Source organism: Pithys albifrons, chromosome 5 (genome assembly GCF_047495875.1).
Source record: "Pithys albifrons albifrons isolate INPA30051 chromosome 5, PitAlb_v1, whole genome shotgun sequence".
In the NCBI taxonomy this organism is placed as follows: Eukaryota; Metazoa; Chordata; class Aves; order Passeriformes; family Thamnophilidae; genus Pithys; species Pithys albifrons.
This window is the reverse complement of record NC_092462.1, coordinates 67345095-67371396: the sequence shown is the minus strand read 5'-3', so window position 1 is coordinate 67371396 and position 26302 is coordinate 67345095. Positions and strand designations below refer to the sequence as shown.

General features: G+C 39.2%; 2 protein-coding genes across 2 annotated transcripts in view; both read right to left on the bottom strand.

The window, feature by feature from the left end:
- Positions 1–14339, bottom strand: part of POLN (DNA polymerase nu) — a 95469-nt gene extending 81130 nt beyond the window's left edge. The window contains exons 1-6 of the mRNA XM_071556953.1: positions 14213–14339; positions 10262–10323; positions 6601–7089; positions 5958–6145; positions 4136–4248; positions 2191–2348 (exon numbers count right to left, since the gene is read on the bottom strand). Of these exons, the coding sequence (XP_071413054.1) occupies positions 2191–2348; positions 4136–4248; positions 5958–6145; positions 6601–7089; positions 10262–10323; positions 14213–14339 (1137 nt within the window). The remainder of the gene's footprint in view (positions 1–2190; positions 2349–4135; positions 4249–5957; positions 6146–6600; positions 7090–10261; positions 10324–14212) is intronic.
- A 1512-nt stretch (positions 14340–15851) lies between these two features.
- HAUS3 (HAUS augmin like complex subunit 3) lies at positions 15852–25071 on the bottom strand. Its single transcript, XM_071556954.1, has 5 exons — positions 24801–25071; positions 22144–23661; positions 20356–20792; positions 18459–18687; positions 15852–17147 (listed from the first exon to the last, which is right to left on the bottom strand). The coding sequence occupies exons 2-5, from the start codon at positions 23053–23055 to the stop codon at positions 16881–16883; spliced, it is 1845 nt and encodes a 614-aa protein (XP_071413055.1). The 5' UTR covers positions 23056–23661; positions 24801–25071; the 3' UTR covers positions 15852–16880.
- Between the last annotated feature and the right edge of the window lie 1231 nt (positions 25072–26302).

The following is a 26302-nucleotide window of genomic DNA, read 5'->3' as shown; positions in this document are numbered from 1 at the left end:
TTTTACTTCTCATTCTCCTGCTCTGATTCTGTCAGTAATAAATTTAATTAATATCCCCACTTTAAATCTGTTATGCCCATGACAGTGATTGGTGAGTGATCTCTCCTTGTCCTTAACTCATGAACCCTTCATTGTATTTTCTCTCCTCTGTCCAGTTGCAAAGGTGGGAGAGAAAGTGGCTTTAGTAGGTACCTGCATCCAGCCAGGGTCAACCCACTTCACACTCTCGTCCTATCACTGAGCACTTCTCTCTACCCAAGACAAATTAATTTAAGCAGATTCACACTGCAGTGAAAAGTCATCAACCTGTCTCCAAGGAACCTTCTCCACACCAACTTGCTCTGGAACATGCAAGCTGTCTGTGAAATAGTTTGCTTGATCCTGTTCTGGAGAGGGAAAAGTGCCCAGTGACGGCTTCAATTGACACAAAGATTCCTCATGCAGCAATGACACAAACAATAGGATGTTTAGTGCCTGTTCCAGCAAAGGTTTCAAGGAATATGGACCATGATCCCTTTGGCACAGCATCACACACAGACAAGCAGTACATCTTCTGTGCTGGAGGTGTGGGTGAGTAGCAGACTATGGAGTACAGCAGCAGGCATTCCAAGGACTATGGTGGGTGGACAAGAGTAGGACAATACAGAGGGAGCTTCACTGAAGCAGTGGGGCACATGACATGACATATCACTTACCAAAGATCCCCCTGGGAGTACAGACAACTGTCAGGAACCTACCAGTAAAGACAGAGCAAGAAGGTTGAAGAGATAAATCTGGCAAAGAGCCAGCATTCACAGGAAGAACTGGGACTCACTGAGCAAACAGAACAGCCAAAGAAGGAAGTGTGAGAGTCCAGGTAACAAACTAAGGAATAAGGAATGGTGGGGAATAATTACAGGAAGTTACAAGGAGGCATTAACTGGAACTTGAGTTAACAAGTCAGCAAAAAGGCAGTGGAGATGGTTGGGGCAAGGAAACAAACTAGACCTGAAGCAGGACAGGAAGGAAATATGATTTCAATATTTAACTCAGACCTGGGAATCAGGATGACAAAGTTGAGAAATGATAACTAAGAACAGTTGTGATATCTGAAGAACAAAAGAATGAGCCAAGCTAAGGGAAGAGATGAGATTAAGGACACTGACTCACAAGAGGGCTATCACATATAGAAATAACCAACAAGTTCATCATTTCTGCCTGTTTGCCTGTCCATTCCCTACGCCAATATCTTAATTCATGAAGCAACTTCTGAAAAACTGAAGTTTACAGCCAGTGTTTTGAAGTAAACTGGCTCTGTTTTTCTCATAAGTGTCTATACTAATGGGTGTGTGTTGATACAAATGACCTCTGTCCATGCTCTGAGCCCACTTGACATCTGTGGACTTGTATCATAGAAGTCCTGCAATCATGTTGTGGTACTTGGTCTGAACAACCAAGGCCTCAGAAAAGTGAATGGTTTAAAAAAAAAATCATTTAGGTTGCTGCACATCATCTGAAGGCCAGTGTGTCCACAGTAGAACACCATGGCCCAAAACGCATGTACAAAAATTTTACAGTATTAAGTAAATATGCTTCAAAAGGAATATAGGAAGTTATTCAATAGGACATAGGAAGAAATTTCTATAGTGCTGGGGATAAAATCTGAAAAAGTTTATCCCACATTCTCTTGTAATGAGAGAATAAAAATTCAGATATTTTCATTCACATGTTGAAAGTTCACATTTGACTCCCTGCTGTTCCTCAGGCTGAGATGTGGTGTGGTGTCTTTACCAGCTGTGAAATTTAGTAAAATTGTTAATAACAATCAACTAAATACAGGCTACCAGTTCACAGGAATGGGAGAAGGCAGCATTAGACATTTCGGAAGGGAGAGCTGGAAACCTTTTTTAAGGGAAATGGAAAGAAAAAGGATAAGATTATACACTAATTAATATTGTTACTGAACTTTACAGTTTCGAAGGAAAATTCCACAGCTCTTCCTGGAGAATTAGATCCCATCTTGGTAGAATGCAATGAAACCTTTCCTTCTCGCCTTCATATTTCCAACAAGTCATATTAATAGAATAATTTTCTTCCATTAGAAAAGCACTATCTATCTTTTCATGCAGTATTTCGTAAGCAAAAGCAATTCTTGTATCATTTCCTTCCCCTTTCAACCCAACCACAAACAACTGAAAACAAACTACTTACAGATGCATTTCTCAAAGTGCCTGTATCTGTATTTTCTGTTCCCTTTGAAAGAGGTTTTTCAAAATACTGCTGTATTAAGGATTCAAAGGAAGGAACTGTGTCGCTGGGGTTTATCAGCCATGCTGCAATCCTTGGATCGAACACAACACTATCGGCAACTGTAAGAATAAGTTATTTCTGACAATCAAAATATTTAAATTACCCTCCATGTCAAAAAATGTCTCTAAAGTTTTGCCCATCTTTCCTGCACCCACGCATCATAATAGGACAAGTATTTACTCAACAGAAATGTCAAACATTGAATTTGCAGCAGTAACAAGTGGTCAATATCATGACTGCTTAGGAGTAACTTCAGTATTAAATATTTTTGAAGTGAGACTGGGGTGGGTCTTTTTTTCATTAATTCATTTTTTCCAGTTTTAAAATATAAGTAAGCCTTCAGTTCTTTAGATTTACTGTTAAAGCCTCTCCTTCTTATCACTGAAAAACCTTGTGAGTGTCTCCCTCTGGTACACTTCTGTTGTTGTTAACTTGACTGATATCCACAGAATTGCTATTTGGGATCAGGGATAGATTTACTTCCCAGTAATCAGACTGAGATTGTTAAAGTTAATATGAATTCACATATGGGTGCACAACACATCGTTTCCAAAATGCAGAACCTCTTGTGCTGTGGTATCACATGTGCTTTCTCTCATGTTCACGTAGACAGATAGGATGGAACAAGCCCAGTGCTGTTTCAGTTCCCTTTTAACTACAGTCTCAACATGTGTACTGCAGTACTACAAAGAACAGGAAAAACTAATAACTAGAATGATTTGTGATGTATTCAAAGATAAATCTAAGTACCCTTTTCAGTAATCCCTAAATTAGTTGAAATGGTGACCCATAGGTACTTTTATAGAGAACTCCATGCTACACAACCTTACAGACTCAGGTACCTGAAAGAAAACTTTAATGTCTATATGCAAGTTACAGCTGCAGAACTACTCTAAAGATAATTTTTAGGGGGTTTGTTTGTTTTGTTGGAGGTTTTTTGTTTGTTTGTTTTCCATAGTAGAAATAATTGTCTGAGGAACCATCACCTTCCAAAGTTTAAAAGCCTAGACAAGAATTCTTTTGGTTACTAGAAACGTCAGAATCAAATCCCACACATCTGATAAGATCTAATCTAGACCTGGTACTGTCCTGGACAGGTTATAAAACTATCATTACTGCCAATACCATCCTTACATTTCCTCCTTCTTTTCCCATTCCCAGTGCTGTGCTTTGTGTGGGTCTTCCCACCAGATTTTAAAACATCATTAGTTTACTGTGATTTACTGATGAAACTTTTCAGATGCTGAACACAAGCTGATGACTCTCCATAGAGGGAGTCCTTCCTGAAAGGTCACATTTACTTCTGTAACTCGCTCACCAATAATCTGATACATGGAACCAAAAAAAATATTAAAAAAGACATTATATTTACATCTTATGCATTCTGGTTTTAGTTGCTTTTAAATCCACACAAAAGAGTCTCATTTGTTCCTATCAAAAATCCAAGGACTCATTAAAATAATTCCTAACTCGGACAAACATGAGCATCTCTGGGACTTATTTTAGCCTTTCCTTTGAGAAGAGGAAGCTTTTTTTCTGGGTAATATGATGAAGCAGTTTGACCTTTTCAGATATAGTCAGGATTGTGTTGAGAGCTTTTGTTTCCACTTGAAGCTGTCCTTAAAATACTCAATTATTTGATTCCTACTCTGAGAAGAAATACATCATCTTCACATGGCAAGCCTCTGGCCACAACCCCCAGAAAGATGTTCTTCTCTCTGACACTAAACTCACTGTCTCAATATATTACTTAACCACCTATAGAGATATTTCTAGACTGAGGGATTTTCATAGAAACTTCAAAATCACAGAGATTATAGGATGAGATCACAGATTCAACACTTACCTTGTTTCCAGCTAATTTCATTACCATAAACTTGAAGTAGAGTTCTCAGGAAATCTTTTGCATTGAAGCAAATTATGGGAACTTTGCACTGTAGCATTTGAAATAACACTTGCCTGCACAGAAGTAGTTCATTAACACACCATATTGTTACTAGATTTAGTGAATCTATTTTCTTTATGCATTTATTAGCACCTAATACTCAGCAGTTAACCCAAGAAAATTTCCTTATAAGAATAGAATACTGCATTTTGAATATTAAATCCTCAATTCAGTAATTCCCAAAGCTTCATCCTATAAGAAATTAAACATCCTAGCAGATGAGCCTTATCATGCATTCGTAAAGAAAACAAATCCTTGTTTGACTCTCAAAGTTAAATGCAACCTTAGTCCAAAACAGCAACTGGCACCCCTTTAATCCTTCAAAACTGCCAAGATCACAGAGGTTGAGTGACTGTAGCATTGCAAAATACTGATTTAAAAGTTACTAGGCAATCTAAATTGTCATAATTGCCTTGTGTTAGCACACTACTTGAATCTGGAATGCTTCATCTCTGCAATTTATTTCCATACCTTTACAAAATGTCCATAAATTTCCTCATTCATGCTGTCTTAAATAGATTTTGCCAACTATATATATTAGCACACAGATTTAATAATTATATGTGTTATTTTTTAAATGTGTTCTATTTTGGTCAACATAGAAAAATATTTTTATAGAGCTTTTTTGATGGTATGAAGCCACAATACCAAGGGTTTGAACACAATAGAAATCACATCAATCCTAAGGTATTATTGTATGCAGTGTAGGTCCTTTAGCAAAAACTGCACCGTTCTTACATCAAATAATTACCTGTAAGTTTCATCTAAATGCAAATACCCTTATTCAACTTGTTTATTATTGGATTTTCACTGTTCATATGTACATGATTTATTGAACTGTTATTCTCAATTCCCAAACCTACATTCAAGCTGACAACAATTTATCGAATTAGTTGTCACATAACTCCAGTATTACAGCTGGAGAAGCAGAGGGAGGCAAAGTGACTTGTTTCAAGTCACAGTGGAGCAGGGGCAGAGATTCCACCAACAATCACGTCCAACATCTTGAAAATGAATGCTTTGTAATTTAATAACCCAATTCAGCAGTTTACAATTAGGCATTTAATAGTCATAAAATAGTCTGATGAAATTTTAAGATGTAACTATTACATCTAAGAATCAGATTCAGTTCTCATTTCTCCCTTTATGGGATACAATTTCCAAGTTAATAGGAATAGAAATGGGCTTTTGTTATAATAACTAAGTTTAAAACGTAATCCAACTTTTTATTAAGAGATGTTCCAAGTATTAAAGAAATACATATGCATTTACTTTAAAAATTATATTGTATTATTATTGAATATTAGTAAAACTTTGTCTAAAGTCTCGAAAGTCATTAAAAAAGCCTGTGCTAAAAAAACCTAAAAATAATGCCCATCAAAAAAATACTAGATAAGAAATGCAGTTCAGGAAATGGAAGATAAAATTTGATAAAGATAAAACACATTCTTTGGTGCCATATTTCTTTAACTGTTCATAAACTACTTCCAGGTGAATGTAAACAACTTCTACCAGAATCCCACCCCAGTTCCTCAGGGCTGCAATTAGTGACATGGTAGCCCCCAAGGAACAGTCTATTTTTATTAGGTTTGTATTAGCCCAGGCAATATGAAATTCAATGAGCTTGACACATAAGGAGATTAATCCTGTGCTATGTAACCAACGTCACTGCTGCTAAAACCATATGTAAAGCAAAACAGGTTTTTTTCCTACATGCTCTCACCAAGAAAATTTCATGTGAGTCTGTCCTTGTTCCCAGAGAGATGATCGCTCAGTTTTCAAATAAATTAATTTATCATTTTCATTAGCAGCATTCCAAGTACAGCCAGTTGAAGAGTGACTGGGAGGGAAGGGGTGATCAGGCTGATTCTTCACTAGCACAACAACTCCTTTTACTGATAAGGTTGAGACCTGTTAAGTATAATTACAATAACTGTTTCCTTTGACAGATTTTGTGCAATTTTATAAAGAAAAGTTCCCAAATATTTCACAAAATGAAACTTATGTGCACTGGGGTTATTGCACACACCATTGACACAGTAGAGGAGCAGGCAAGTGTTTCAGTCTTGAAACAAAAATCCACAGTGACACACATAGCAGAAAGATGAAAAAAGATATTCAATTGAATCTCAGTTTAAGTACACAAATGTCTGGTTAGCCAAAGCAGCTTCATTTTCTACAAGTTTTACTTAGTAATTTAAACTAAACTATAGTCTAAATATTAATGTTTACCTCATTTTACATGTCTATTCTGGTATGCAACACACAAGAGTGAATTCCAGTGAACATGTGTTTGTGTTTATCAGTCACATGCACATTCAAACAACTCTACAGAACTGACTAAACAATATTCATCCTTCACTAACCTGTTCCGAGCTGAGCTGTGAAGAACCATCTTGAAATATCATAGTAGTTACAAAAGCCACTGCCCGTGCTATAGTTGAAAACAGTTCTCTTTTTTCTTCACATCCTAAAGTGCTGATATCACAGGGATAATTTTCAGAAGTCTCTCTTTGTTCAGAGCTACAGTTGTAATTTCTTTCATGTGAAGACATGCAGGTCTTTACATTTAATCTTCCTGTTTTCTCTGAACAAGATGTAGACATATTTTGTTTTCTTTTAAGAGGAATAACTATTTTCTTTTCCCCATCCTTCAGCTTTTTTGCTTCTACTGAAAGATTTCTTTCTTGGTATCCCCCTGTTGGCAAGCCTGAATCCTGGTAACAGCTCACTATTTTGGTATCTCGACAGCCAAGGATTTCATTGGTATGCACTGTCCTGACTATCTCACCAGCAGCACTTTTTTCAGGGCTGGCAGATGTTTTTAAAATGGCAGTTCTGGAATCGCAAACCTCCTGGGAAAATTGGAAATTTTTTAGCAAATCAATTATTCAATTTACTAGGATAAATGGAAAATGCACTAAGTTAACTTACATAACCTCTGAAGAAAGCAATATACTATGAAAACATGTTGATACTAACAAAACAGAGTTAGTTTAGGGCAACCACATTACATAAAGCAAAATTCAAGTATTTATCAGTAGAGATCATTTTATGAACATATACTGTTCACATCCACAACCACTTGTTTTGTTTGGTATTTTTTAAATCTTAGTGCAACGCTCAAAAATGGCAAATTAACAACTCTAAAATGCATCTAGTCCAGTATCCTGCCTTCCACAGTGACAAGGTTATTAATGTCTGAAGAGAGAAGAGTCCATCTTTAATTTCAACATTCAGAGCATTTTTCCTGACAGCTCAGTTTGTTAAAGAACTTTTGGCAAGGACCTTTAATGATTGCTTTGGAAATCCAAGTACAGCAGTTCACTGGATCTCTTCAAGCAACTTCAAAGATTTTAAGCCATAACAAACATAGACATGAAAGTTGCACTGAAGAAATATTATCAGGTGTATGAATAAGCATTATATTCTATTCTATTTAATCCACTATGCCTAGAACAGTTTTCTTACTGCAGGGGAGTCCCAGGATCCCTTCTCAGCAGCAGCTGCCAAACAGCATTAAGCAACATGTTGCATGGTAATGTTTTGTTTCTTATTTCCTTCATAAATGTCCTTATTTCCTTCATAAATTTCCTTGGTATGCTACTGGCCCTAATACTTTCTTACTGTTTATTTTGCTATTTTGCTAGTTTCTTCCACAACCTCTTCAGCTGAGACAGATCCTCTGTCTTGATTTCATAAACAAGGACTCTGGAATGGCAACCTGTGGCCTTTCCAAGATTACCCAAGTGTGTGTTTAACTATTTACAGATTATACAGGGTTGGATCTTCCCTCAGTCTCTTGATGCCTCAATCACCAGTAGGCCTTAGAGGAACTGATAAGATTTCTATTCCAGAGCCATTTGAAAAAATTATGTATTAGTGATGCATTTGCAAACTGTTCCTCCAAGTTTATTTCCATTATACTTTTGTGTATTTCATTTAACTTAGTCAAATGAGGCAAGTATATGATAATACAAATTCTGCTAAGTTCACATTTTCACATTTTTAGTAGTGTCCTTCTTACTGTCTCTTGGCTAGACTACTTTTTCCTGCACAGAGTTTAGTATTCATTTTAAATCTTCAATATTCTGTTTTGAATAAATCTCTATGCTATCTACAAATGTTCTGATTTTCTGTTTCTGATTCTTTACACTTTCTTTAAAAAAGCTCCTTCCATTTTATGTATTTTCCTCTACTGAAATCAAGCACTACTGTAGTATCTACCTTTTAATGTCTCAGAAAGATTATAGTCTCTGTCAGAGCACCTTTCAGTAGGAAGATTTCAAACCTAATCTCACACAGTCAAATAAAAACCAAATTCTCTCCTGAGTTCTCTAACTGTTCCACAAAGCAGTTGTCTCCTCATTTTTACTTGGAGCATCATGCATAAGTTTAACATTCACCCACTCTGCTGAAAAATAACCGAAGCCTCTCAAAATTACTGTATTTTCAGCTCTTCTAGCACGGTCTCCTTTAGTACCTCTGCTGTCATTGCCTTTCCAAAAACTAAGGCTTCCTGACTTCAAACCAACCACAAGTTACAGCTGTGCAGGGCCCCCTGCACGCCCCAGGATGACAGTTCTCACTGATCAAAGGATATTGTCCATCTCTATCCAATCTGTATTGATTGAGCAAGCCAGAATGACAAAGTCAGGAAGTTTGGTGGGTTTTTTACAGTTTTGCAATATTCCTCAACCCAGTTCAAGTATTCCCAAACCACAGACCTATGGAGTCAAAAGATGAAAAAGGCTTAAGACTGCCTGAGATGATGCTTCACAGGACCAAGTCTACAGCAAAAGTACAATTACCAGGTTCTAACAAAACAGAAAAAGGGAGCTAATTAAACTTTAGCTACAACCAAAATGAATAGTGGCTCTTCTGAAGCCAAATCCTTGAAGACAATGCTAATCAAAAAGTGAACACTATAAAAGTGACCAGAAATGGAAAAATAATATGTTTAAGAGCCACAGAAAGACAATTAATTCACTCAAAGTGTATTCTCCAGTCAAACTGCAAATAGTTTTATTATTTAACACAGAAGTTGAATTAGGACACTTCAGTAATTATAAAATGAGGAATAAGCAATTCTCTTTTAAAGGTTCAAAAGTAAGAACAATGCAATTTAATTACCAAGTCAGAAAACTACAGCTGGTACTACAATTAACCACAGGGAGAAACAGCAGCTTATGATCTTTTATTTGAAATAACTATGTGGCTGGAAGTAGAGAAAACAACTCCCAGGATGTAGTTCCATAATTTATGTCAGTGTAGGAAGATTCCATTAGAGCAGCAAGTCAAAATTAGCATCTCATCATCACAAAAAGGGCTTCCACTACTATCCATGTGCACCCACAGCTGCATGAGCATCTATGAGCCAAAGTAATTGGAAGGAAACTCTCCCACTCCACAAAAGAAATCAGTTTTCCGCATCCTGAGCAGCCTGAATGGACTTGCTGAAGTGTGCAACATGCCCCAGAGTCAGAGTAAGGAAGGCTGTGAAACCTGCAGCTGGGACAGGAGTTCACTTGCAGCATCTGCAACCCATCGATTGACACAATGGGTTTTACACTCACAGCCTGAGCTGGGGCTGCTGCAGTTTCCCATTCCCACTCCTGCCCCAGCACTCACTCACATGTTCATCAAACCAAATTCAGAGAGATGATTAAAGCCCAAAATTAAACTTCCTAGTACAGAGTAATTTTTCACCTGAATCAGCTCACTTTGTGATTATGTGCTAGTGATTGTTCAGTGACAGAAGTCTGGAACATTTCTAAACCCTGGTAACTGTCTGAATGTGGCAAGTTCATTCTGATCAATCTGTCATAAAAAAATCAACTTCCTGTGGAAAAGGTAACAGAAGTTGGGCCAAGACTCTCAGAGGTAAATAAGACAGGAAAAGCTATCTGATCCATGAGTGTATAAAATATATTGTGATAAAGCTTGTTATGAAAGAGCCACTACATAACTTCAAACCTGCCATAAAAAGATTGCTTTTAGAGGTTTTCAATCTTACAAAATGCTTGCCTTTTCATTTCTCAGATGTACATCCTTATCACTTAGTTTATTTTCCTCTGTCTTCTCTATACCTTTAAAAAAGAAGAAACATTTTTCAGTACAAATTGATCTGCAAGCAGTGCATGTAACTTAGGTTACATACAGGGTTATATTACTGACACTTATACCAAATCTAAAATAATTGTAGTAAAATTTTCCTTGACAACCATTTTATCAAATTAGTATCATTCATGGTTAAAAGAGCCCTGCAGGTTCTGAAATATGCATATGCAAAAGCCTGCTTTGTCATCATTAAGAAAAAATTAATTCAAATTCACTACAAAGCAGACAAACATTTTCCATGGTACTCAGAAGAGGCATTACTGTAATCCCACAAATAGGCATATTTCCTTTGTTCAAGAAAACACAACCCATTTTGGTTAAAGTAAAGCTGGGGCATGAATCATAGAATGGATTGGGTTGGAAAAGATCTCCGAGATCAAGTCCAACCCTTGGTCCAACTCCAGTCCCTTTACCAGATCATGGCACTCAGTGCCATGGCCAAGCTCAGCTGAAAAACCTCCAGGGATGGGGAATCCACCCCCTCTCTGGGCAGCCCATTCCAACGCCTGATTACTCTCTCTGGAAAGAATTTTTTTCTGATCTCCAACTTCAATTTCCCCTGGCAGAGCTTGAGCCCGTGCCCCCTTGTCCTATTGCTGAGTGCCTGGGAGAAGAGACCAACCCCCACCTGGCCAGAACTTCCCTTCAGGTAGTTCTAGACAGTGATGAGGTCACCTCTGAGCCTCCTCTTCTCCAGGCTAAACAACCCCAGCTCCCTCAGCCTCTCCCCATAGGACTTATGAGCAAGAAGGAAAAAAAAATCCAAACCCTACATACTTTACACATTTTAATTGTTTTCTTGGAATTAGGCAGTATTAGTTCACAAGAACTTTGTTCTATAAAGCACTATTTGCATATATGACTTTAACATATCATGGCCCTGCAGCAAACTGACCATCTTTCACCTGCAGAGGATAATTTTTTCATCCTGTTCATCCTGCACTAGAACACATAAGACCAGACAAGAACAGAGAGCAAGAGAATTCAGACCTAAAGGCTGACAGAAAGGGAAAGTGACCCCAGTCCCAGGAGAAGCAGGATGGCCACCCATGCTGGTCTGACACAGAGCACAGCACAGCTGTCAGTCTGGGCCCACCACTGAACTGCCCACGGCTCAGAGAGCACAGATGCTGCAGTTTCAAGAACGTTTGTAAATGCACCTCAGGCCTCATACCATGACAAGTGAAACCATTAGAACAAGCATTTTCTTTTCTGTCCTTAACATTTCCCAAAGGTCCCAAGAAGAGGAGAAGCAAGTGAAGACTGGAATGAAAGAGCAGGGAATTACTACAGGCTAGCAGTCATTACAATCTCAGCAGGTACAAAGTGGAACAAAGACAACTCTCCTGAAGTGCAGGTCTGTCCAGAGTCAGCAATTAGGATTCTTTTATCTCTGGGTTATCTTACTATCCAGCCAAAAGACACCTCATGGGCAAAGCATGTGTTTTGTCCCCCATACCGAGTGCAACACTGAACTGCTGTTCTCAGCCATGAGTTTGCCTTACCAACAGCAAGACACTCTGAATCTAACATAACCCACCTCGCACAAACCATAAGGTGATCTACTTCTATTTACTAAAACTGTTAGAAAAAGCTTTTGTCTAGGCAAATCAAGACCCTGTACTTAAACATACAGAAAAAAAGGCATTTTCAAAGACTATTTTAGCTCCTAGAAGAAACTAAGCTTATTACTATATGTTGGTGTAAGTGTATAATCAGCCATTTATCTCCAGCTCAAACTTCTAACCAGAGCTGTTAGAACAGCCAATATGCCATAGCTGTGCTTAAAGCTTTAAACGTTTTAGGTTTGGTTTTCTTGAGACTTTCTACAACAGTAACATTATAAATTAAGAATGATAGTATCTTAGTTTACATTCAGTGCTTTTAATTGCTTCACAGCAAGATACTCTTTCTTGATAAATTTACCCTCCAGAGAAGATGATGAGGATTACATTTCTCTCCTCCAGCAGTAATCAGTATGACAGGTATTGAACAGATAATGCAACTTCCAATTCCTGAATTACGCCAAATAATCACCAGATGGCAGCAGAAACCCATCCTTGCCCTACAACTCCCTAAGGCTTGATGGAAACATTACAGTTACACTGCCAAGATAACCACGGAATTGCACCAATGAGGTCAAAATTGTGGATATTTGTTCTATTTGAGCCAAATATTTACCTTCTAGAATATAAACAGTTTTTTCATTAAGTAGAATTTAAAAATCTATCAATAAAATACAATTCAATGCAGTCTGAAACAGACCAACTAACACAAGTTTTGTTTTCAAGGGAGGTGAACCTTTTCTTCTTTCCAGATCCATGCTAAAGAGATAGATAGATAGATAGATAGATAGATAGATAGATAGATAGATAGATAGATAGATAGATAGATAGATAGATAGATAGATAGATAGATAGAGATACAGACAGACAGATGGACAGACAGACACATTTAGGCTATCTCCTAAGAGCTATTAAAATAAATGTGTTAAGCCTGTACACTTGAAACAGTTACTGAGTAATTACTGCATGGAAGGAAAACAAGAGCAAGAAAAGCTTGTCATGTGACCTGCTGCCCCAAAATGCTTAATATTGTTCTTTGACTCTCCAGTAGATAAGGATTTAGCAGCTCTACAAAGACAACTGCAGGCTCATTTGGGTAGAGATACCAGGCACCTTCATAGTGCTTCCAAAAAAATAAGAATCTGTAACTTTACATCTTGAGAGAGAGTGAATGGACCAAGAGCAGACAAAACAACATGATACAGTTACTGCAGAGCACTGAGAGTGTCCCACTCTAAGACAAAAAATATTACTTGGGAAAATGAAGGCAGTGAAAATTACAAGGTACCAGAAGTATAATGGCAATTAAACCAAGGCTGAAAATATATCCGATTTTGTTTAAAATCATCTGGGTTTTGGTCCCAGGTGTCCCACGTACAATGTATCATTTTAAAATGAAGGCATCCCATATTTCTTCAAATGTGTATCACTGACTGAGACAGCAATGAACTACCACCTTCCTACACCACCAGACTCCACTGATACCAAGCTCTACTACTGAAAGAGGAGCTTGAACTGTAATTTATATAAAGCTGAGGCTGCAAAAAACATGATGTACACAAGAACAAATCCCATCCATCAAATAACATTCCAGGACCTAATTCTCAGGAGAAAACAGACAACTGAAATTGCACAAAACTCTTAACTATCTACTTCCTTCCAGAGCTGCAAGACTGACAGACAATGGCATGCAGAGAATTGAGAATACAAATTACATCTTGCAAAACCTCCCTAGTATCCACAATGTTCTGAGTAAGATTTGCCCAACAGAAAGATCTGCTGAGGCACTTGTAACATTACCTAATTTGCTCTTTCACTGGGACTTTTGTTCACTCTTCCCCCTAGAATTTCACAAGGAGTGCATTGCTAATGAACACGTGTGTAAAGGACAGACGTGAGTCTGGAGAGTTCACAGGCCACCTGGTAAGTTCCTAGTACCTCTGGTGATCTTTAAATATCTACTCCAGAGTCAAGTTAATAATACATCTAATTTATTACATTTGATAGTATTAGTTAAGTAACAGTTTGAAATTCTCATCTACTTCTACACCACACAGGAACAGAAAGAAAAAAATGAAAGAGGGTACTGTTCCTTGCACTCATATACCATTATTTAATCAGAAAAGTCCCAGAAAATATCACAGTTACAATTTAATCCCTTTCCTAAACCTATAAACCTAACTTCTCACCTTTTCCCCCATCCCCTATTTAAAAATAAGGACTAGAGGTTTGATATTGTTTTGTGTTCAACTTTTTACCTGAAAAATACTTAAATAGGCCAAGATTTACTCACTCTGGTTTTTTTCTCTGTTAGTCTGAACTTCTAAAGGAATAGACTGCAAAGCTGTCATAATCCTCTGAGCAGTATCAGAGAGAGGCAGTTTAGAAATCTCGCATCCTATGTACGTGTAACGCTCCATTTTTAAGATTAAACCTGAACACAGAACACAGAAATTATGAATTAATCAGGGCCACAAACAATCCTTGCTTATATTCTGTTGAAACTAAAGACAAAATATAGTGAGCATGTTCAGCCATTATTCTCAGTGGAAAATTAAATTTCTTTTCAGACATGCCTACTAGTAACATATTGTAAATAAAAATGTAACAATTTATAAAGATTACTATCTTTGAAACGGTGTCTTAATACATTGATAAAAAATCAGCAGCCTGAAGTACAGCTAATTTGTACTAAAAAAGAAAAATCTGGCAAATAAATAAAGAATTTGATGTGTGGCTGACATACTTCCCCCCTCTCAACATCTTTTAACTAGTCCAGCACATGCATACACTGACTGTTATTGGTGCTTGCAGTTTATCAGGAAAGAAACAACCAACTTTCAAGGAACTGCCAAAATTGAGCCAGCACAAGATGAAAGAAACAAACATTTACTATCATGATATACAACCATCAGTTATGTGCTGTTTCAGAAAATACTTATCCTAAAAGACCTCTATTTCCTAAATTTTGTGTAATTGATGCACTCAAGTACTTACACATACAGTAACTTTCAAACAGTTATACAGTCTATCAGTTTGAGAAACTGGTCAGTAATATCTACAGGCTCTACAAGCTTTGTCTACAGCTACTGTTGTTTTAAATTTCATCCTTTTCTTAAAAGGAGTTGCTTTTCCAGTTGACCTGCCCATATTCTATAATACAAAAAAAAATACTTGGAGAATCCCTAGATACAACACACATTGGAGAATCACAAATAATGGTGCCCATACTGATGCCCTGGTATTTTACAGTTAGACCAGAAGAATGCATAAAACTTCACTTTACTCAAGAGAAATACCCAATATTTTCAAAATGGATCCTTTAAATAAAGGATCCAAGCTGTACAAGTCCACCAAATACTTCTGTTTACTAAATTATTCCTCTACAGGCAGTAACTGGAGTGCTGTTACTCTGGTTTTCCCCACTAAATCATGAGCAGACTGTCCAGTTGAACCATCAGGCAAATGGTTCCTCTGCTTGCACTGGAGTATTTTTCTCAGCTCGAGACCACAGGCAGATTGCAATTTTGAATACTTAGTAGTGCAAACATTTGTATCCAGATTCAAACAGCAACATCCCTCACGCTGCACTAAATACTGGCTGTATCTATTCTGCTTGAATTAGTGAGTGTGTGAAGGAAGGGGGCGAGGGGCAGAGTGGCTTTGTTTTCCCTGATGTTCCAGGAGTCAGAAGTATAATCTTTGCCCACACACAACTCCTCCAAACTTGGATAATTAAGAGCAACACTTCTTTCCCACACAGGGTTAAAGTGCTCCCTCACTTCTCAGAGTGGGAAGCAGCAATCACAGCCTGAGGGGCAGATCAAAATGAGAACCCCACAGACTAAATATAAACAAGACACTATGCCTGAGAACAGGCCTAAAACCAACAAACAGATTCACCATAAATATTGACCACGCTAAACTGAATTTATAGAGTTTGGCATTTAATAATAAATACAAAGTATAAACAACATGAAATCCAGACATAAAGACACTCAAAACAGTAAGGGAAAAAATAATTAAACATTGCAAAATAAGTTATCCTCACATAAAAGTTAAAAGTCTTCCATCAAAATAGTTTTAAGACTACTGTTAGTGAAGTTAAAGCTGCTACAATAACCTTCATCAGTATGTACAATGTTTGAAAGCAGCACAGCTGATCCATCAAAATACAAAAGACTGGAAGTTATCATGCTATAAAAGCCTACTTAGTTCCATTGGTATATTAGGAAGCTATACAAAAATTTGATAAACAGGCTAACAATGCACATGAAAAAAGTATGAAAGTATCAGCACTTTGAATTGAAATGGTTATCATTATAAATTATAGCACAACTCAGAAGTCCAAAAGATAAAATTCTTTTTCCTTGACAAGCCCAGTGTAAGTATGGACAGGTTTCAATGGGGAAGACAGGCCACAAGTTAAATTAAGAGATTTTGGAGTAGTCTTAAAATAGATGGTCTTGTTAGTTAAAACAGATTCTGGTATATATTCCAACACATTTTTATCAAAACCAAATCTTCTTAGGAGAACTGTAAGGGAAACAATCATGGAATATCTGCCTTGGAGAACTCTCCTCTTTACTATGAGCACGTTACACTCATGTTCCAAAATCTGCAATGCCTCCTCCACGTTTATTTTGCAGTTCACAATTCTCAGCATGCAAGAAAACTCAAGGGTGTGAAACGTTACTGGTGGTGCAGCAGAAACGAACCTACAGGCCAGCAGAAGAGGCGTCTGTAGATAATTCTTTCAAATAAACAAGGCATTACTTTGTATCCAAGAGCTCTGACAAAACTCGGTGGGCAGATGCCAAACCCGCAGAGCAGCACACAATCCAAACCGGTAACACACTGCAGTGACAGGTAAGTGCCAGCCTTGACACACTAATGTTTATTGTTCCATAAGCTTGTAGACAGATTACATTAATGTTATCCTTCCTTAAGAGTACTGAAGTTTAGACATTAAGAACTCCAGTGGATGTGAAATTCTCATCTTCCAGACCACTGGTTTTAGCCTGAGACTGCTGCTCAAGTTTCTCCACCACCTCTTTCAAGTGATCCTCATCTTTGAAAAAATACACATACAAGTCTCTTTCCATCTGTTGCAGCTTATTGGACTCCAGAATGTTTCTCTTTGACTTCAAATCAGCAACCAGATCTGTGAGGAGTTGATTTAGTTTATCTAGATCAACTTCCAGTTGATGAAACTGCTCAGCAAGTTCCTAACAAAAAATAAAACACAAAAAATTCTTACTTTTATATTGATAATACATTAGCTGAGCTAGAAATACAAAATGGTTTTGTGTTGGGAAGCCAGTTTTGTTTATAACTGAAAAGTAATCACACAAAAAAACCAGAAACAAAGGTGATAAGGGATTTCACTCATGTAATTTTTGAGCTCCATGTAACAGAACTCACATCAGGTTATGAAAATGTAATTTCATTTACTTGTTGACCGGATGAGTTAAGACCATAAGAATCTGACCCTGACCTAAACAGATGAGTGAATGACATTTTCAATCAATCACAAGTCTCCATAGCTTGTCAAATCTTAAAAGGCAAAAAAGACCACAACAAAAAAGCCAAATCAATTTTACAACTGAGTCATTAATCACCAGCTACAATTTTCCCAACTAGCACTCTTATGATAGTTCAGTCTAAGCATATTGGTCATCTACTTACACATTATTTCCTTATTAAAGGAGTTACTCTCCTTGACAAACAGTGGCAGTAGAAAGAGATGTCACTATATTTTAACAGGTATGTTGAAGCAATAGACAGATATTTGATTTAATAATGTGTAATTCCCAAATATGTACTGTTCCAATTACAGAGCTTCAATTTTTAATAAAAACTGTTCTATATGTTGCAAATTCACTTGACAGATGAAAGTTAAATATATTTTTATGTAATTAACCAAGGAAGTATTATGTAACAGGAGATTTCCCTCGATGCACTTTTGAGGTATCTACAATTATTTAAAAACCATAATAAGTTGCATTTAACAAAGCCTAATCCCATTTAAAAGATGTTCTAAACCCAGTGCCTGGGAATTGTGTAGCAGGATTGTCCAAATACAACTGTCCTTCAAAATTCTGTAATTTTTATTTTGTCCAAATGAGCCACCCATGGCCAGGCTTTTTAAGGGGACAAATCACACCACTGAAGTGTTACAGATAACAGGGAAGAAAAGGGGCCATCTAAAATAAAAAGAAATTTAAATTAGTTTTCTTTTTTCCAGTGACATCCTATCCAGACAACATATTTCCCATACCACAAACTGACAGTAATTCAGGACAGGATATGCCTTTGAAATTAATTAAGGTAGATGCAACAATTTGCTCAGACACAAAAAATCATTACGTGCCAGCACTTACAAAAATGCCAAGAACAAAGTGAATACAGTGTCCATCATCATTACACTGACAAGTGGGGGCAGTTTGTGTGTCTGCAGCCTTTGTGCCACATTTCTCTCAGTAAAAGAACGTGATACATGTTAATATAATAATTTTAATAACTCAATAAAGGCTTACCGGACTACGGAGTTGTATCTGATTTCCTCCACAATAAAGAGCATCATGGAGGGCATCTACATCTCTTTCTAGGCTGGACAAAAGCAGAGACTGCTCTTGGGAAGATGCTGCTATCTGCTCTTGTACTGTAGCACAGTCCTGCTTTAACTTCTGAGTCATCTGCTCCAGGTGTTTGTATGTTTTAAATAACTGTTGTTTTTTATTTCCTCCTTCCAGGAGCTGATACAACCTGTAACAAGTGAAATAAGACACACAATCATTTCTAAGTTTCCCAAGCACTCTATTATCCTTAGTCAAGAGAAGATGTCCTTGCTGAGAATTCAGAGGTCTAGTAAAAGGCAGTGCTGCTCAGGGCTCTTTTACTACACTGTTATGACTGATTCATGATTCTATCTATATACAGCCAGTGATTATTAGGAATCCAAAATATTTCAGTATTAATTTAGTGACAATGAAATAGCAAAGTAACAGTTAGTAAGTACATCATGAATGCAAATAGTTGACTTTTGCCAACTCTTTCCCGACACTTCAAGGACTGCAAATAAGATACATTCTTTCCAGTGCTGAAAAAATAACAGACTTCAATGGCCAAAAAGAAATAAGAGCAATCTTTGTAACATTTTAAAGACTGCTGGAGTATTTCCTGTTTTCTATGAAGACACTGCTAAGAAATTCTGCAATTAGCTACAAGTCATGCAAAAGACAATTACACACTATATCAAACTGTGCCCTTACACTGCATCAGGAATAGGCCAATATGATCACAGACAACTTTGTTCAAGTGTTACTACCATCTCTCCATAACAAAATCTTCAGGAATTGAGCCCTAATATAAAATCAGATTGGTTTTAGTAAGAGCAGAAGCTGTATTTCAAAAGTAACTGAGTTTCAAGTGTCTTCTGTTTACAAACTCTATAGTTTTTATCTCCTTCAACTTCCCTTTCATTTAAAAGGGGAAAAAAAAGTGGAAAAAGTAGCCAGACAACATTCTGTGATTTGAAGACTTTATAATAAACTTATATAAGTATAATAATATATAAACTTATATATTTATATGTAAACAAAAATATTACAATTGACAATGCAAACACACAATGGGAGCAAATTAATGCTACCTAATTATTGCAGTTATTCCCTATGCCAAAGCATACTCTGCTATCACTGAACAATTATTAAAAAAACCCCAACACTGAAAGCTCCATTCCAAAGAAGGAGAGAAAGTGTGACACTAACACACCCATAATTATACAATACATCTCATCAAAACACAGAGTCTTGAGGGAACAGCAGCCCAGCACACACCCCTGACAGCATCACCTGAGCTGCACGGACACTTAACTGGACACTGAACTACTCGGATGGTGACAAACCAGACTCCTGTATGGGTGACAGGACACTCAAACCAGATGGCAAATCAAGCAGGAAAAATGAGCTAAACACGTTTCATACACCAGAGTTGTTCCTCTCCCCTCCCACAGGGGGGTTTCTGCCAGCTCAGCTGATGAGGCCACACACACATACACACAACCTGGGAAACCCTGTTAAGGTCTGTCCTACAGCAGCTTCCAGGAGGTCCTGGATCAGAACACCATATGAGACAGGTTTGGCTTTAAACATTCATTATGCTCTGGATAGTGCTTAGAAATGCTTCTGCACTATTAAAAGGACTGATAATTGAACAGTTTTTCCTCAGGCAAATGTGCAAAGAATTTCAAAGGACAAGGAAGAAGCAGGTTTCATATCTTGAAGGCTTCAGTTCTTGAGATTTTAAAATATTAATTAGCTACAGCAAGTAACTAAGAACTCCCCTATAGGGAAGGCTTAGCTTGACTAAGCTTTTATCTCCCTGGTATTACTTCAAAGCAAGTCAAAGTTCAGTAGTGACCATAACACTCACCTGCAAGAGAAACCATCCTCTGGACTAATAGTGTTTCTTGGCTTTGCACGTTGAATTCGCTCAGTTATCACCTGTAGTCTCTGCTGCAACTCATCAGTGCTCTGCTTCAGAGATTCTACCAAATTCTCAAGCTGACAGCTGATCTCCTGGTGTTTTTTCATCTCCATTTTACAGGCCAGCTCAATAAGTTCAAACGATGCTTTCTGTCTTATTAAATGCCTGCATATTTCCTCTTGTCTTGCAGCATAACAGTCCTGCTGAGCAATCTGATGATCCAAGTATCCTTTCACCACTGGTGCAGTCAAAAGTTGTGCTTTCTCTTTCAGAAGGGGAAGCAGCTCTTCATTGTTTATCCGAGCTATATCTTGTTTAATTGTTGAAATTTCATCACTCAAACTAGAAATTTTGGGATCAAGGTTTTCTTGTTGTCCAGTATCCTGCATAAAACAAAGTATTTGCTAATTCCTTCCCTGTTATCTCCAAGCCACTTCCCAAACATTCCTTCAGTTCACACAAGGTTCATGTACTTATGTTACATTTACCCACAAAATTAAATAAAAACTTCCTTAGTAGTTTTACAGAACTTTACAACATAAGGGAAATCGGGTAGCAAATAAATATATTTCAGTAAGAAGTAATTTCATTCTATTGCAGGATCAGGAAACAATTTATTGTGCTAAAACCAGAAGAGCTGCTTTTTACCCAAGACCCAGATTTCAAGCATGTCTAACTGAAATCTCCCTGCAAACATAATTTTTTATATTCATTGGATGATCAACACTGCTGGCAGAATCAATCTTTTCAAACTATAATAATCAAATAAGTCCTATATACCAGTCATCCATAAATGAAAATATACAAACTGACAGGATGCCTCAAGTTATTCCATGACTGGCATAAGTGAATACCTTTCCTTTCATTATGATTTCCTCACAAATTCCAGTAGCTGTATCTGCCTGTCACTCACTTGTTGAGAGACTTTTGGGACTTCAACTATCATTAATTTATTTGGTACAAATACATGAGTTTCAAAAGAGTCAGTGAACTAAAACTTTCTAAGCTTATGCTATGCAATATAACACAGGAATACATTTCTCATAGGCAGTTAAATGCCTCCCTGACATCTGATCCCATCAGATCTCGGAAGCTCAGCAGGGTCAGCCCCGGATTAGTACTTGGATGGGAGACCTCCTGGGAAATGCCGGGTGCTGCAGGTTCTAGTCCTGAGGACTTCACTGGCACTGTCCAAGCTCGCTCGGCCGTGGCAGATGAACCTCAGGACTTAAACGGTGGGGCCAGTTCTGCGCACGCTGAGCCTCACCTAAAATCCACTGCGCAGGCTGGAAGGGCACACCCACATGGGGACAGCCCTTCCCAAATCTGTGTTCTCGAAGCCGAGTCCCACATTTATCATATTGGCTCCTCAATACCATAAAGTTGTAACCAAAGCTCAGATTCTGTTTATTGTACAAACAACAGAGAGACAGTTCTAATCTGAAAACTCAAAGCTAAACTAAACTAGAAAGGTACTACTAAGTTCTAGGGATTTTAAGATAGTAACTCTGGAAAGTAGATTTAAAGGTACTGGTGCCATAGCAAAGAATTTCTAACTTAGAAACTGAACCTATTTCACAAGAGTTTGGTGAGCAGGACAAAAATTTCATATAAGTGCCATTCCACTACAGAAAAATAGCTGAAGTAACAGTAACTCAGCAATTCCCTTCACTGGATCCAACTGAACATGCCTGTTTAAAACTGCACTACCTTCTATCACCTTCTGTGGCTTACCTTGTCTAAGGCCTGCCGGATGCTCTGTGCACATCTGATCGCCGAATTCATGCCCTCCTCTGCAGCCTGAAGCTGAATGAGCTGACGCTGGGCACAAATGTACGCTGCCTGCAGCCGGGCCACCTCCTGAATCTCTTCAGAAACTTCACTATTCCCATCACAAGTGACTTGCTTGCTTAAATCTTCAAGCTGAAAGTTGCTTGCATGTGAATTTTCAACACATTCAGGCATACCTGGATAAAAATGCTTTTTTAGGCGTGAGGTAAGTGCTGCAGTGCTTTGTTCTTCCAGAGACAAATACCTGTCCAAAGAAAGTTGGGAAAAAAACACTGGATGTACATCTGCTCCTGGATCTGAATCTGAAGCAGTGAAGAAAGAGGCAAATTTTTTCACAGCACCCATAAGAGACTGCAGATCATTGTCGAGCTTATTATTGGCTGCAGTAAACACTTCCAGAGCTTTTTTCAAATCTTTATGTGCTTCTTCCTCTTTGCTTTGCACTGTTTGCCACAAACGGCTGTTTGCAGTAACCAGGAGTTGAAGTTTATTATGCCGATGAATTTGAAGTTTTTTTAACTTCTGAAGAGTTTGAAGCTCATCCTCTAAATTCTTCAGTTCTTCCTCCTCCTCCTGGCTACTGTTCTTTGAATCCACGGGGTTCAAGGTTTTAAGGGCTTCATCCAGTGGATTTCCTTCCAAAATGGGCTTACCACACTCGAGAAGATTATCAAAGTCCTGCAGTTCTTTTTCAGATACCACATTCTGCTCATTTACATTTCCACAAAACCACTCTAGAAATGGTCTGTCTTCCGAAGACTCAAACATCCAGTCAAAATCTTCTCCATTAAGCTCATCAGCTTTTGGATATCCAATTTTCTTGAGAATTTCTACAAAATCTTTTCCACAGCTCATGATTAAAATATTCTTTGTAAGCAGAAAATATCCAAATGCATGAAAAAAATCTGGAGAATTATTCCAGCTGTAATTTTTTTGCCATTTAAAAAGAATATTCAGTATTTTAATAAAAAAAGAGTTTGCATAGAAAAAAGGAAGTGTCAGATCCCCTCAAAAAAACCTGAATGCTGTTCTGCATTAGAGTGTCTATTCAAAGACTAGAAACCAATTTTTATTTCAGGGATATCTCACTGTATTTTTTTAATGAAATCAGGACACATTTTTACATCAATTACATCCCTGATCTTTGTAAGCACTTGTATTTTTGCTTAATTTATATAAATTTATTATTAAAATAGAATAGCACCAATCACTTAATAGCAACAGGTGCTGAGACTGCAAAAGTAATTTACATATATAGTTTTATAGTTTTCTTCACATTCATTTGAAAAAACACCCACAATTGTTTCAACTCTTCCAAAATGAGTGGGGTTTTCAATTTGTTCAAAAAACAAAACTACAGTGAAGTTACACTGCACTTCAAGATCCTGGTTTTAAAGGGCTTTCTTTTACCTCAGCAGCAAGCACAATCTTGTCCTCTAAATCTTCATTTTAAAGTTTCCTCTGAAAATGGAACAAGAAATACTTTAACATATAAATATCTCAACATAATACTGCAGGCTTTTTGATCAGTTATAACAAATTTAAATTAAGGTCAGCATAAATACTCTCATGAAAACAGTCACAACTTAAAATTTACAAGAAAAAGGAGTTTGCTGCTTCGCTGTTTCCCAGCAAAGAAATCATCAGCTCTGGGATCTTAAAGTGTGTGCAACAGACAACAAAGGATAAATTATCAACAAAGTCAAGAGGCCTTGTCTGCAACGGTCCAGTAACACTAAGGTGTTTTTTTTAGTTTGATATTACTTAATAGTTTGTTTAAAAAACATGCATTACACCACAAAACGCCACTTTACCAGCCAGCCTGGAGGGCTGAACAAGTAAAGATGTCCCTATGTGTCTGACGTAACTCAGAGTTTACAGATTACATATGAAACAGAATGTTATGCGAGTTTCATGTCACAGGGTGGCCTCCCAACTCTGCTCTGCCCTCTGTGCTCAGAATAAATAAACACGGGTGCCAAGAGGATGGTGCCAGACTTTTCCGGCTGTGCCCAGAGGCGGAGCAGGGCAAGGGGTAACAGCCATAAACTAAAACACGAGTCTCACCTCAGCATGAGGTAGAACTTTACGCTAAGGGTGGCCGAGCACTGGAACAGGCTGCCAAGGGAGGTTGTGGAATCTCCCTCTCTGGAGACATTCCAAACCCACTGGGTTCCTGTGTCACCTGCTCCAGGGGACCCCGCCTTGGCAGGGGTGTCGGACTGGATCATCTCCAGAGGTTCAGACCAGCCTTAACTATTCTGTGATTCTGTGCAATAAAGGGCCCCCATAGCTTCGTGCACGGGCACGCCGGGCCACCACGGCGCTGCCGCTGCCATCCAACACCGCAAACACCTCCGGAGCCCGGAGGGAGCACTCGCGACCCCCGTCCCCAGTGGCCGCACGACCGGGGCCTTCAGGGGACACGTCCCGGCGCCGGCGCAGCCTCTGCCTCCAGCCCCGCGGGGATCCCGGCCGGGAGCCGGGACAGGGCGGCACGAAGGGACGAAGGGACGGAGGGAAGCGGGAACGCGGCGGTGGCGGCTGATCCCGTCCTGCTGGGAGCGAGCCCCGAGCTCACAGCCCCGCTCCGTACTCACCGCGGCGTCTGCTCGGCCTCAGCGGCGGCTCGAGGGGACGGGAGGGGAGCGGGGCAGGAAATGGCGGGAAAGCTGAGGGGAGGCCTGAAGGAAAGCTGAGGGAGGGTTAAGGGGAGGGCTGGGGATAGGGCTGGGGGAGGCGGAGGGAAGGCTGAGGGGAGGGCTGGGGGGAGGCTCAGGACAGGCTGGGAGGGAAGGGCTGAGGGGAGGCTCAGGGAAGGCCCGGGGAAGGTTCAGGGCGCGCCCACAGCTCGAACCGCCCGCCACGCGCCCCCCGCGCACGCGCGCGCTCCTCTGCCCCGCCCCTCCGCACGCGGGGCCGCACGCGCACGCGCCCTCGCGCCGGGCCCGCTGATGACGTCACGCAGGCGGTTCTGCGTCTCATGCCGGCAACGGCTGGTTGCGGGGAGGTGGCGGTGTCGCTTGTGTCAACTCAACCCCGGCCCCTCAGACCCTCTCACCCGCCCTCAGGACACCTCAGCCCCCTCAGCTCGTCTCAGCCCTCTCACAGAATCATAGAATCGATTGCGTTGGAAAAGATCTCCGAGATCATCAAGTCCAACCCTTGGTCCAACTCCAGTCCCTTTACCAGATCATGGCACTCAGTGCCACGGCCAGTCTCAGTTTAAAAAACTCCAGAGATGGTGAATCCCCCACCTCTCTGGGCAGCCCATTCCAATGCCTGAGCACTCTCTCTGGAAAGAATGTTTTTCTGATCTCCAACTTAAATTTCCCCTGGCAGAGCTTGAGCCCGTGCCCCCTTGTCCTATTGCTGAGTGCCTGGGAGAAGAGACCAACCCTCACCTGGCTAGAACTTCCCTTCAGGTAGTTCTAGACAGTGCTGAGGTCACCTCTGAGCCTCCTCTTCTCCAGGCTAAACAACCCCAGCTCCCTCGGCCTCTCCCCACAGCACTTGTGCTCCAGTCCCTTCACCAGCCTCAGATCCCTTCAGCCCCCTCAGCTCCTCTCAGCATCTCCCTCAGCCCCTTCAGCTCCCTCAGCCCCACTGTGATTTTCACCCCTACTTAGTCCTTCCAGTAATTCATGGCCTTTATGTCCTTGGATTTGTATGATATCATCTTGAATATGCTGATCTCCCCTCAAAACTTCCCAAAGCAACACCCCTGAACATCACCACCAGCTGCTGAAAAAAGCAACTCCTTAATTGTGTTTCAGCCCTTTCCAAAACCCATGGAGTGATTCCTCGCACTAGTATAGAAGGATTTGGTCAATGCCACCTCAGCATGTACCTTACCTGTGGCATTCATGGCAATCTAGAAACAATCAGTACATTCTCCTTCATCCTTTATCAGCCACTCTGAATTTGGCCATCTTTGCTTCCTGTTTACATTTCCATGTGCCACATGTTTCTGGGCTTCCCTACCTGCCCTGCAAGAGCCTCATTTCTCATTGAGTCATCCAGGGGGAGGTTTCGGCCACATTTTTTGTATTTGTGTCAAACATTTCACCTGAGCTTCTAGAACTGTGGTTTTTAAGTCTTC

Bases quoted from the DNA above. Each gene is read 5' to 3' on its own strand.
- HAUS3 (XM_071556954.1), bottom strand. From the start codon at position 23,055: ATGAGCTGTGGAAAAGATTTTGTAGAAATTCTCAAGAAAATTGGATAT. The intron at 18,688-20,355 runs GTGAGTGTTATG...CACTTGTTACAG, and splicing joins GAGGATGGTTTCTCTTGCAG to GTTGTATCAGCTCCTGGAAG. The intron at 17,148-18,458 runs GTAAGCCTTTAT...ATTTTTTGTTAG, and splicing joins AGATACAACTCCGTAGTCCG to GAACTTGCTGAGCAGTTTCA.